The sequence below is a fragment of the Pocillopora damicornis genome, chromosome 9 (genome assembly GCF_964200805.1).
Source record: "Pocillopora damicornis chromosome 9, jaPocDami1.2, whole genome shotgun sequence".
NCBI lineage: Eukaryota > Metazoa > Cnidaria > Anthozoa > Scleractinia > Pocilloporidae > Pocillopora > Pocillopora damicornis.
The window spans coordinates 5726689-5739851 of record NC_142678.1 but is presented as its reverse complement, the minus strand read 5'-3'; the positions used below and the strand labels follow the sequence as shown (position 1 = coordinate 5739851).

General features: G+C 37.1%; 1 protein-coding gene and 2 long non-coding RNA genes across 4 annotated transcripts; 1 reads left to right on the top strand and 2 right to left on the bottom strand.

The window, feature by feature from the left end:
• Positions 1-23: 23 nt before the first annotated feature.
• On the bottom strand, positions 24-5829 carry LOC113666991 (uncharacterized). 2 transcript variants are annotated; one of them, XM_027182784.2, is made up of 3 exons: positions 5741-5829; positions 1761-2015; positions 24-1346 (listed from the first exon to the last, which is right to left on the bottom strand). In XM_027182784.2, the coding sequence occupies exons 2-3, from the start codon at positions 1998-2000 to the stop codon at positions 384-386; spliced, it is 1203 nt and encodes a 400-aa protein (XP_027038585.2). In that variant the 5' UTR covers positions 2001-2015; positions 5741-5829; the 3' UTR covers positions 24-383. The 2 variants fall into 2 exon arrangements, with proteins under 2 accessions (XP_027038585.2, XP_027038584.2); XM_027182783.2 differs by lacking the exon at positions 5741-5829 and adding an exon at positions 3365-3472.
• Positions 5830-6858: 1029 nt separating this feature from the next.
• LOC149039804 (uncharacterized) lies at positions 6859-10496 on the top strand. The gene is made up of 2 exons (XR_016179670.1): positions 6859-7105; positions 10263-10496. It is a non-coding gene; the product is annotated as an uncharacterized LOC149039804 (long non-coding RNA).
• On the bottom strand, positions 9030-13110 carry LOC149039803 (uncharacterized). Its single transcript, XR_016179669.1, has 2 exons — positions 12864-13110; positions 9030-10459 (listed from the first exon to the last, which is right to left on the bottom strand). It is a non-coding gene; the product is annotated as an uncharacterized LOC149039803 (long non-coding RNA).
• Between the last annotated feature and the right edge of the window lie 53 nt (positions 13111-13163).

Below are 13163 nucleotides of genomic sequence, written 5' to 3'. Positions count from 1 at the left end.
ACCAATTAAAGACAAATCACAAATGACATTTTTCAAAGTTTAATTCATCGGTCCTCTGAATCAAATCGCTTCATTGTACTCAACAACTTTATATGCAGATGCTTGAAACTCGTCTTATCTTGTAGCAAAAAATCGCTTGGATCTCTAGCGAGCCTACATATAACATGCAATCTATCTGAACCTTTATTCTACAGCACGTTTGATTTCCGAATCGTAGCATGAACCTTTTAAGGATACAGAGTTCATTCTTGTTAATAGATTATACGTTCATAGTCTAACTGGCTGATATTTTTAATGGCACACAGTTTTTCTTTTTCACCCTTTAGGTCACCATCTAATCATTTCTACACGCCTTCTGGTCACACCTTTGAAGCTAAAATGGGTCAGGAAGTTGGGTAAGACTTCTTAAAGTACTTTGTTAGTCGGCCGAAGAATGTTTGGTACTTTCTATCAAACTTATCACCGGCCAGCTCATCGACGAATTGCCCTGGTACATCGCCCAACATCTCCTTAATGAGTTCTTCAGAGTACGTTTCATCCACATTGATGGAGGGACCTGACACCTTTGCATCTTGGCCAGTTGATGTAAGGCACTCCTCTTCAGGTTCATCAAATGTCTCAGTTTTCTCCAAATAGCCGCTCAATCTTTTGTCAAAGTCGCTCTTTTTCAATTTTGCTCTGAATTCTTTCATTGCATTACTTTCTTCCATGGATACGTTACTGGACTGGCCAAGATTGACAACATTGCCATCTTTCCTTACTCTGCTTTCTTCGTTTCCCTCACCAAAGGTGGAAGAAAGTGAAATACGGTCGACATTTGCCATTAGGAAAGCAGCTTTTGCGTTCCTGTTGATACGTTTGAAAGCTGCGATCCAAAATGCTGTTAACCAGTCTTCTCTATCTGGAAGTCTTGGATCATCCAACTCCCCGGCTGGCGTAAATGGCACATTAGTCACTGTTATCTCAGGTACTCCGATAGCAACCAAATGTTTCTTTATCGCTTTCTTGAAAGCTAAAAAGCGGTTATTGAAAAAGGTTACTTCAGATACGTTATCTTTCTTTTTGGCTGGCAATAGTGAGACTTCGTTGGCAAAGGTTAAAACCACCAGAGCATGTTCCCAAAGTTTCTCCCCCAAGGTTTCTGTAAGCTTCTTTATTGTTTCCAAGTCGTCGGTGCGGAATCTTCGACTGGTCATCTCAGTGCAAAACAGAAACAGGTCGAAGTGGGTTACTTTCTCATTGATTTTCCGCAAGTATTCTTCATCATTGCCGGTTGCGTCTGCAAGTCCTGGAGTGTCGAAAACTGTGATACTTACACCGTTTTTGACAACCTCGAAAGCAGTTACCTGAGGGACATGAAACAGATGATTAATACAAAAATCAATTCTAACAATGATTTCATTATGATATGTCTTGGTATGTTACCTCAGTTGCAGGAGAAAAATGCATGAAAAAGTTTTATTCAAAGGAAAGCCCCGTCTGTACCAAGAGAGACTGGAAACTGGTTTTTTCGTATTCTTTGGATAACTTTCTACCTAATACCCATAAATGCATTCAATAATTTGTTCTTGATCTCGAGTATCAAAGATGGGACTCTTCGGAAGAAAATAAAAAAACGGGAGTTTAGACATGCTGCTGCTGAGAAGGACGCGACACATTATTGCTTTTGCTATCTTCAAGTAATACACAGTAACCCGTTAATGAAATCACCTCATAATAGTTTAAAAGGTTGAGTAACTGTCAATATCAAAGGAGCTTACGTTATCAGTTTGTGGGTCGATGTCATATCCTTCTACTGCAAGGCTTTCTCCAAGGAGCGCATTTGTCAAATAAGACTTGCCAACTCCTGTCTTTCCACTCAGGAGGATATTAACTGTCTGGCCACCGGAACTGACAAACTGGTTCAACTGATACTCCAAGTGTTTTTCACCAAATATAATCTGACTAACTTCACTTGCCGAGGAATCGGACCTTTTCTCTGGGATCCCTTCCTGTGCCATTCTTGATAACAAAGTCTGAAATAAGATAATATTTATTAGTAAAAAGAGGAAGATAACAAAGCAAGTGTAAATTGAACAAACCATGATAGATAGAAGAGTAGTTAAAATAATTTAGTAAGCATTGTCAAAATAATAATACGCTGTTTCAGTTTCCTCGGCAAAAAGTGTATACATCAGTTACCAGAGGACACCTGTAAATATTTTTTTCGCTTTGCGATTTGTTTATGTGATATATTCATGGCTTCAAGCTAGCTTGACCTTGTGTTTGAAAGGGAATATTTTCGCCATATTGAATCATATGGTTGTCTACAAAATCTTAAATTCGAAAAGTGACAACATGAGACCCGATCCATATAATTCGTCGTATAAAAAGATTGAGCAATTCACTTCACTTAAAGCTTCTACCCTTCAGTTCGACTACGAATATTATCAAGGATCTAGAGCAAATAGAATATATTTTACGGTGCGTGAGTACTGATCAAATATTCATGTACTTTCTGCTTCGAATATCATAGTAACAGTTCATAACTTTGAGCAAGCGCTGAAACATTTTCGTTCACTTAACCCACTTTGATAAAAAGGCCCCCTTTTGTCAAAGAGAGTTTTCCGTAGCTTTACGACGTAACTTTATTCCAAAACCATTGCAGAATCAAAACCAGTGGAAACGAAAGAATTATTCAACAAAAGATCAACATGCATCACTTATTCTCGGAAATCGTACCAAGCATGGCACTTCAAAGGAGAGTCATATATATTCTATTAAACATTTCCGTCGAGCGTGTTCACTACATTTAAGAAAAGAATGCAATCAAATACTCGAATTGTATGTGGTTTGCACCTTAGTAGGCATACTTTGTGTATATTATGTGCGTCGGCTAGGCATCAACGATGTGGTTTACCCTGGAGGGTAAATTACACAGTTGCTCAGTTGTCTGCTACTAAATCTTCCATAAGCTGTTTTCTCTTGCCAATCGTACTGGGAGCCTCCGCCGATTGTGTTCGCTTTTCGCACGTAATTTGGCTAATATTTCATTTATACCGTGATTTCAACCACTCTTATTCGAATATAAGTCTTCAGCGTCGTCCGTAATCGCGGAATATAAAAGAGTAAAGGTAAACATCCAGCTAGTTGCAGTGTGTAGTACTTTAAGTATTACAAAACTAGTCTTCAGCTCTTTCTTTTAAAAAGGAAACACGTTGTTGGCTGGTTGCCGTTAAAGTGGGTGATACTCGGAAAGTTTTGTCATGCCAGTAGGAGTTTGGGCTTTGTTATCTGATTTTCAAATGATATACGAAAAGACTACTGATTCTACGCTTATTTAACGCTGATCGGACGAATATGATCACGTTATTCGATCACTTACCGTTTTGAAAATGCTGTGTCCAACACGAAGTGATTGAAGCTTTCAGTTCAACAAATGCGTTAACGCCTTGATTGCATGCATGGTTGAATTCGATACAGCTTAGAATTAGTGTCTAGCGGGGGAGGGGGGGGGAGGGAGAAGGGGGGGAAGAGACCGGGGAGAAGGGGAGGAAGAGACCGGGAGTTGGTCACAGCCTCCCACTTCTTGTACCGCGTTCTTCCGCCTTCCATTCTTTTGTGTTCCTCTGTCCCCCGACTCCCGCCCTTCATTGTATTACCCCGCCTTCAGGTTAATAGGCAGCGAAAACCATACATGAAGGAAAAGATATAAAATACAAGAAATCTTCCACGATTGTGGACATGCAGCGATATGAAAGACAAGAAATCCTACACGATTGTGATTATACACCGATATGAAAGACAAGAAGTCCTACACGACTGTGGATATACACCGATATGAAAGACGAGACATCCTTCAAGATTGTGGATATACAGAGGGTTTGTGTCGATCGCTTTTAAAGGTCAGGTGGTATAAGACCATTAAAGGTGCAGTTTGACTCTAGTTTGAATAAAAGGGGAGGGGGGAGTGAGAGAATTTTATGGGAAACACAAAGTTTTCAGACGGAACGAAGGGGTATCAGTCTTTCCTTGGAAACTATTAAGAGGGGACTATTGATAATTGCCTGTCAATGAGGGGGGTTCATTAAAACCTTACAGAGCCTTTCGGGAGGGGTAAACTTTATTATGACACAATCAAAATTCTCCCGTCCCGCCATCCCCCCTGGCGATAAACAATGGTCCGTCTCATTACAAAGTTTAATGAATCAGTCCTCTGTATCAAATAGCTTCATTGTACTCAGCATCTTTTTCTGCAGATGCTTTAAGCTATGACGAGCCTATATTTCTCAAACGCGCAAACATATTTCTTAGTCGAAAGGATCGCTGCAGGAAACATGACTAGCTTTAATTCATTAGCTTCGCAGCACCGTTCTTAAAGAGACCGAAAGTTGAAGGCGGACGATCCTCTTGGCCCAAGACCATTCATGCCGCACCTGATCTTCCATGAGAGCTTTAACAGGTGGCACAATAAACATAGTGAGCAGTTTCTTCTAGAAAAGAGAGGCGATCGATCCCTGGCGCGGCTTAATATATCGCCATAGCCAGTTGGTAACGAAAAGGAGACGTCGTAACCTTCAAAAACATATCTATAGCTTTCTGTTGTTCTTCTAGAAATGTCTCTATCGAAAAAGTCGCGCAAACTTGCCTTAAAATCTCGTATTTGATTTTAATCAATTCGGTCGTCAAAACTCAGAGTACTCTGTGTTTTGATCTTTAAATAGTTGACTTTAAAGTTGGGCTTAGTTTTACTTTCAAATTATTCAAGCAGGTTATTTTTGTGACCCTAAGATGTTCATTGTCAATATTTTGGTAATCTGTAGGCTTGGTAACTTTTATCTGTCAGTGGAATCTCCAGAAAAGCTGGGACGCGAGGATTCTTGGAACATCAGCTCGCTTTAAGAGTGCTCTTAGATGTTCTATCAAATTATAAAAAACAAGCTTAAATTTTTGTGACCCTATCAGCTAAGTACTATTCAATATTTTGGTGATCCGCCGGCTTTTGTCATTAACCTTATTTTTTGTCAGTCGTTATCAACGCGGTTATCGAGAAAAGGACGCGAGGTTCTTGGAATCTTACTTCGCTTTCAAAGTACTCTTATTTTTTCTTCTAAATTATGCAAACAGGCTGTTTTTGTGACCATAACAGCTTAGTTTTGATCAATATTTTAGTCATCTGCAGCCTTTTGTTGGAAAACTTATCTGTCAGTCTTTAATCAAACAAAGCTGGTATGGACAATGGGACGCGAGGATTCTTGGAAAAAGCAGGACGCGAGAATTCTTTTAGAAAGAACAAACATCTTACGACAAATTATCGAATCAAGATTCGCTGACAAAATTGTTTCGGAAAGAGCCTAAAACTGTCCACACTCCGTTAAAAGTATTTCTTCTTGATGACGAGCGAAAATAGATCTTTCTATCGATATCGATAATAATATATTACTCCGGACTATTTTCACCTGCAAAATCTGCTCAAACTTCTCGAAACGCGGATCGCGTATCGAACTATAATATAGCTGCTATTTTAACCGGTGTTGTTTAATTCGTAACGGCGACAACTAGTGAAGACCTGAACAAATGTAAACCAGATTTTTTCGACGTATCGAAAGATACTAAAGAATACATGACAGGCGGCATATGCTTGTGAGACTCTCGTGACGCGTTGCATAGCATATCTGTACAGAATTTCTTTGCCTGTGATGTAATGTTAGATGTTCATCGGCAAATCAGTTGCTCAAATAAATTTATTCAACAAACTTACCTTGAAAGATAATGCAAATTCTCGTTTATTCTTGTATTTGCGGGTTTCAGTCTCAAAGTCTGTCGTGAAGATGTCTGACAACCAAACCGTATCATAGCGCGTAACACGAGAAACTGGTGCATAGGCTCCGCAGTTAACGCGGTCAGCAGTTGACAAAACACTTCGAAGGCACGAACGGGGAAGATGTCTGAGGAGCGTAACTGTTGTAATTGCATTTGACGCTTACACGATAATTACATTGCAATCTTCTATTTTGTTTCTTTTTGTGATTTGGTATTTTGTGACTCAATAAACAGTTTTCTAACAAGTTTTGGAGAAAGTTAATAGCACTATGGTCATTGTGGGGATGGATACAAAAAGACGATTTTATCATCAAAGTCTGTAAGGAAAAGTAATTTTCCATTCCATCTTACCTCAACAATTTTACTACATGGGAACAGTTAATGATTTTTGTTTTTTCGTATCGGCCACAGTTTTTATATGAGTTGTCGTAGGGCAAAGAATAACAGTAAACATTCCGGAAAAGGGCTGAGAGAAAATGAAAAATGAAGACGCTCTCATGAGCGCTACTTGCAGTCACGCTCTTGTTCTTATGTCTTGATTATATCACGTTATACGCATTCAATGTCTCACATGTGCCATGAGTGTAAATCATGATATATTAAAATCAGCCGGGAGACCTAAAAACTTCATACGCTGAGTTTTAGTTTAAGGTCATCCCAAACCAAAGGTAGGAAATTCTTGTGGTCAAAAATCATGTTAAGAACTGTTAGGGCTGCCAGAGTACAACGAACTTTAATACATGTCTCTGTTATCTCATGCTGTATTTATTGTCTGTTTGTTTGCTTATTTGCTTGGTTTTAGTAATTGTAAAGACTATGAAAGGTGCACTTTAACTCTATTTGGAATAAGAGGGGGGGAGGGGGCGGGAAATGGGAAAATTTTAGGGGAACATAACGTAGCCCCATAATTATAAAAAATAATACGAAATAGTAGTAACCCATCAAGCCGAAAAAATTTGGTTGTACGACCATACGACCGTACAAGGTGCTACTTTAAGCATGCGCGGCCAACTGTACCACGGGCACCATCTTGGCCATTACGTAATGGAAGGGCGAGGGAGAAGGTAATGACGCGATTGAAGCGAGTCCAGAAAATCGCGCAAGAAAGTTAGAAAGGACGCCAAAATAGGCAGAATACGGCGAAAGGAACGCGAAAGAGAACAATAAAGGGCATAAGTAAAAAGGCGAGTATCTAGCGAAGAGCAACGCGAGAAGGAAATACAAAGACGCTTCTGAAAACAGACTGAAAAGAGGTCATCAACAAAGAGAAGCGAACTACAAAGGATCCGCGAAAGAAGAGGAGGTAAGTCGTGTCTTATCTGGGTTTTCTCTGACGCTAAGACCCAGAACAAATTCAAACTTTTTTTTTTACCAATCGTCGTTTGATACTAGCTTCAGTTTGTAATTCAACTGATCACGTTTCGGTTAAACTTGACTCTAGCATTCATCGCCTAAAAACCCTCACGCCGGTTCATCGCTCGAATAATATTTCATAGTGTTCGTATTCTTCAAGTTATTTCTTGTCCTTTCGTTTAAAAGTTTAATACAGTCGTGGTGTTATGGGAAAAGAAGTTATCTCACGACTTTCGTTTTGCCTAGAAAGTTTTCAAATGAAGGCGAACGGCGAGCACAAGTTTTTACTTTTTTTCTCTTCAGTTAATTATCGCAGAATTTATTCTATTCATTTGAAAAATTCGTGCTTTGCTGAAGATGTGTTGTTTTACCTTAGGAACGAAGTAATGGTCTCTCCCAAAATTGAAATAGATTGAGATTGAGTCAGCGATGTCCATGTTCACGTTAAGTCTGACGCGGTAATTTGATTTTGACAATATTGTCATGTGAGAACCCGTCGAACATCTGAGAATCAAATTGCGGACCGCACTTGTATGGTGCAAACCAAACTGACGGGTTAAATGGAGTTAGTTCTACAGTGGGATGAGTGAATTTAATTGTTTGGCTGTCGTACTTTTGAGCGCTATGTTTTCATGCTTTCTACTCGATTCGTTCGAACCTAGTTAGGAAATGGTTTGTCTCACAAAACATGGAGCCACTTTCTCTTCGCTCAACATCTCGAGGCGTTATGATGAACATGCTTGCGATACGGTATTCTTTTCCTTATCCTGGAAACTGAAGAATTAATCTCTAAAATTGTTAGTCATCACATTTTGCAAGAAGCGTCCGAGCTATAGTTATGCCATATTTTAGTAGTTTTTTAAATTCTATCTCTATGTCTTTGGCATAAATGGCATTCCCTTTTCATCCTTGTAAAGAGATATTACACATTTCTTTATCTAAAATATGAATTATGAAGTCAACTTAATTTCAATGAGTTTGAAACTTCATTCTACTTAAGAACACTTTACTGGAGTATAGTGTTATATCTATTTGCTGTCTTTCTGGTACACATGATTACCATATGTGTCTTAACCCTTTAACTCTCAAAATTTTATGAGTAATCCTCCTTACTGTCTGCCATACAATTTATGTAATGTTAGTTTGGAGAATTTGAAATTGGATCAACAAATAATCCCCTTATTGAAATTTTTCTTAATTCTCGTTACATGTCTGCTTTATATCATACTAATAATGTAAGGAGAAATTCTGTCTTGGTCACCAATGGGACTAAACCCTTTAACTCCCAAGATCTCACTAGTAATTCTCCTTACTACCTCCCATACAGTTCTTGTGATGTAAGTTTGGAGGATTTAGTATTGGATCATCTTATAATTCCCCAACTGATATTTTTCTTCATTCTCATAACTTGTCTGCTTGATATTGTTTTGATATTGTAAGGAGAAAAGCTATCTTGGTCACTCATGGGAGTTTAAGGGTTAAAATGGGGGATTTCAGATATTGATTAAAATATTCTTATGCTTTCAAATGTAACAAAAAAATGTGATGAGAGTCTGATCCTATGAAACACTTGCAATGGAAAAACCTGTTGCTGGTAGCTTACAGGTGTCTTTCATGCTTAAATTTTCGTGGGAAATGCTTCTCTTTGAAAGTGGGGATACAGGAGTTTTTAAAACTGATAGAAATAAGCTGTTTGCAAATAATAAAAGGCTAATTGACAATCATACCTTAATACTTGACATGCTTCACTCATACATGTTAGTTGTGTGTACCTACTATTGTAGAGGTGTCTTTAAAAAGGTTTTTTTTTTTTTTACACAAGGCAACCTCAAGGGTGGAAGAGTAAAAGAGCATAGAATGATGTTTACTTGGCATTTGTACTCACTGCAATCATTTATTCAAGCAGTACTTTACCTAATTACATGATGTCTTTAACACCCCAATATCAGAATGCATATTCTCCATACTGTTCTTTTATATTTCCAAATGTGCTGGCAAGGGGAATTTGTTCGACAATCAAGAGGTTCTTCAGTTGATGATCATTTCCTTTATTCTCATGACCTTAATGTGTAACTCAGGGATGACATTAAAAGGAGAAATTAAATGCTAACCTCTCTCAGGGATTAAAGTGTTATTAACTGTACACATTTTGTATGTATATGCTTCTCGCATTTGTTGGCAACAATAGCTAAGATTGTTAGGAAAGCAAACAAACAAGTGAACAGAAGACAGTGAAATGAGGAAAACTGTAAACTTTACCATGTGATAGAAAAAACATCACAGAATACTTAAAGAGGGGAAACTTGAATTGTGCTAGCTAATTTCCTCCATTGCTGTTAATGTTTTTGACTAAATAAAATTTATCCCTTTAACTCCCAGTTCAAATTTGTAATTCTCCTTACTGTCAACTATACAATTCTTATAATGTTCATTCTAAGAATTTAGTATTGGATCGACTAATTATCCCCAAATTTATAATTTTCTTAATTCTCATCACTTATCTGATTGATGTTGTATAGATATTGTTAGGAGAAATTCTGCCTTGGTCACTCATGGGAGTTAAAGGGTTAATCAGTTGTAAGATTTGCCTACAATGTGTCAAATTGTCAGTGTGGACTTTATTCTCCTCAGATGTCAGCTGGTAAAACTTACTACTTAAAATAGCTGTCCATAAGAAAAAGTACACATCATTAAAAAAATCACACTGAGGTAGTGGCATGATTGATTTGTGATATTTAGAATGACAGAAGCAGGAAAAACACATTGAGCTTTTTCCCATTCACCAGTAAGTTAATCATATTTTGGATTCTACATTCAAACTGGGTGAGATTAAATTTATACATATCATGCTTCATTATGGTTTGTTTACCTGGAAAGCTATTTGTTATTATAGCTTCACAGATGTTTTGTTGCAATCACAATTAACATTCATAACAAAGTTTGATTTAACATGTAATGTTTCAAGAACTCTCTTCCTTTCTCTTCAATACCATTTACTATTCCTGGAGCACAATTAAAGGTAGCAGGTTATTAAAAAAAATTATTATTTTTAATTCAGGAAATTATTTGAATATGTGAGTAACATTTGATGTTTTCACATGTAACAGGATGATCAAGCTGATGATAGCCTTAAAAAGGATTGAACTCCACTGTAAGAATTATGTGACTAATTTGGAAACTTGAGCACTTGATAAATACACCTTGGCTTGCAATTCTGATGATTACAGTTTGCTGAGGTAGTTGAAATGTTAGTCCCCATTCAGGAACCTTCCACTTGACCTGTACATTGTAAATACAGTACCGGCTAGAGACAAAAATAAATGATTTTCTGTAAGCATGAACATTTGGGGGAAGTTATGGTGGGAAATAACCCTTCTTTTGGTAGGATGCATAGGGTCTGATGATTGTAATGTGTATCTTTTAGTTTTCAAACTTTCAACTTTGTATTTATTGTAGCTGTTTACCATATCTATTCTCTGTACCTTAAGCCCTCAAAAGTTGAAGCAGGCAAGTCAATAACCTGACTTCCTTTGTTTGAAATTATGTGATTATATAATTTTGCTGTGTAAATTACCATATTGTAACATGTAATATTATTATTTAGATTGCATTAAATACACTAGCTCAAGCTTTCATTAATGCATGGTGTTTCTTATCAATAGTCATACCTAAACTGAACATCAAAATAAGGAATTGGTCATAAGATATGTGAGTTTAAGAGGGTGGGATTCTGGAAAAAAAAGGATCCTCCTTTAATCAGGACTGAAATTAATGGGGGCCCTCTTATTTTAATTCGTATTTTCAATTTGACCTGCCTCCTCCCCTGCAATGTTTAGGACACAGATGAAGAGAACATTTTTTGGTATTTTGATGCATGAAAGTTAAATTACCAATAATTGGCATCCACATAATCACAAAGCAAGAATGTAAAGCTTTAGCCTAATAGGTTAAAAATTAAAATAAGAGAGTTTTGCCGACCATGTCTGACTTTTTATCCTGGCTCTGGATATTTATTCAAATAACATAATCACTATCAGTCTCATTCACTCTCACTTTCCACTGAGCTTGCGGAAAGATGATAACATCATTATTTCTTTAAATGAAGAAAGGAAAGCCAGTCCTCTTATCACGGATAGTTCTGTTGGGCATCATCAGTACAAACGTGGTCTAATTTTTACATGAAGGTGATTGTTCCAGGTAGGCTAACCTTCGTTTTACGTCTTGAATGTTTGACTCAATTTTACCTCACCCACCTAAACTGAATATATAGAAACATGAAATTTATTTGTTCTCCTTTTGAGAGGGGCATCAAAATTCCAAAGTCATCACAGGCTTAAACTATAGGTTTACAGGAAATCTGCATGTGTTTTCAATACATGAAACTGGGATTATGACTACTTCAAAAGACTTTACTACATGCCGTATTGGTACAGGCAGGTGTTGTAAAAAAAGTTTGCTAAGCTTTTTCATTAGTACACATTTCTTTTTCTAAGAATTCTATTTATCCAGCCTGTGCTGAATTCTAATTTTTCAACCAAATTTAAATTTTTTTTTTAATAGTTTTAGATCTCCTAGTATCATTTAATGTTCTTGTAATTAAAACAATTACATCAAATCTTGTAGATGTATGGCACTTTATTTTTTCTCTGATCCTCCTAACATTTTACCGTGTGAAGGGACTGGTATTGGTTAAAAAAGTACAGTCAAAGTAAAGTTTTTTTGCACAACCTATGCATCACGTTTTTGTTATAAAATATTGTATCCTTCTTAAAACTAGTTTATCAGAATAAGAATGAGTTACTGGGCACAAGTATGGCTTTCAGGATCGGATAGTTTCCAGGTTTGGAAAAAAGTCACTGCCCACTAAAATCCTCAGTTCCTTTGCCCTGACAGCCCAACCTCATCAAAACATTGCCAACAGGAGTGATTAGCAAATTATTGATACAGACAAGAGGGCCTATTCCTACATATATCCTCCTCAATCCTGTTAGCTTACTATGGACATGGCATTTCAAACATGGTGTATATGCCACAAGTTTTCCATTTCCCTGACTAATTATTTTGTAATAGTGTTTATATGTTGAGGAAAATGTTTTGGCTGAAATATAATACAAAGACTTGCCAGTAGATAGTCAGATGAAAACTTTTTACATGTCAATATAATGTATTGTTGCGTTTCATGTTATCATGTTGCAACAACTCCACCTCCCAGTAAATTCAATTATTTGCAAACAAGGAAATACCATCTAAAACTTTTCAACCTATTTAATATAGCTAATAACAACATCAATTCAACTTCTAAACTTAAGAGAAAACTTGATTGATGTTTGGAATTGATTTCTGTGATGTAAAAATGAAATCCAGGTATCATCTCAAGTTTTCTAAAAGACACCCACATTACATGCAGTTCCAACAGACGTTATCGAATGAAATAACAGAAAAAATCTCAAAAAGACGTCGTTTATTTCCAACCAGAGGACAATCATGAAACATGAAACATGAAACGAGTAGCCAAAAGCGAAAAAGTTTTCAAAAATTACACAGGTTCAAACATGAGCTGAAAACTACTTTTTTTCAATTTTCTACGCTAAACAGAGGAGGTTGAAACGTTGGGGAAAAACGGTGGGGTAAGCAGTCATACCTGGCAACTTCAAGAGAAGATATAAGAGAAGCCCATACGATTCTGGCGTATAGTTTTACTGACTTACCGTGCTCACTGCACGTATACACCTCAGTCCACTAGTAATGTCTTAACGCAAAGCGGTTTACTATCGTTTCTTTCAATTTTGGCTCATTTTCCCAAACCGAAATTATAATTCACGCTCAATAGGATATAATTTCAACTGATGCTGACAATATGCACTTCATCTGAAGAAGAAAACACTCCCTATCTTCGAAAATGTGGTCACAACATCAAGAACAACGACGAAAGTCGTTATGTTGTTTAAAGATACCGCTGACTAGCATATGTGTAGTTGTGAGAACATCGTCCCCAGGTCCGGACTTCG

What these genes read in the sequence shown, in the direction of transcription:
- LOC113666991 (XM_027182784.2), bottom strand. Translation starts at nt 2,000, where the DNA reads ATGGCACAGGAAGGGATCCCAGAGAAAAGGTCCGATTCCTCGGCAAGT. An exon ending in TCGACCCACAAACTGATAAC is followed by an intron (nt 1,347 to 1,760) that starts GTAAGCTCCTTT and finishes CATGTCCCTCAG; the next exon opens with GTAACTGCTTTCGAGGTTGT.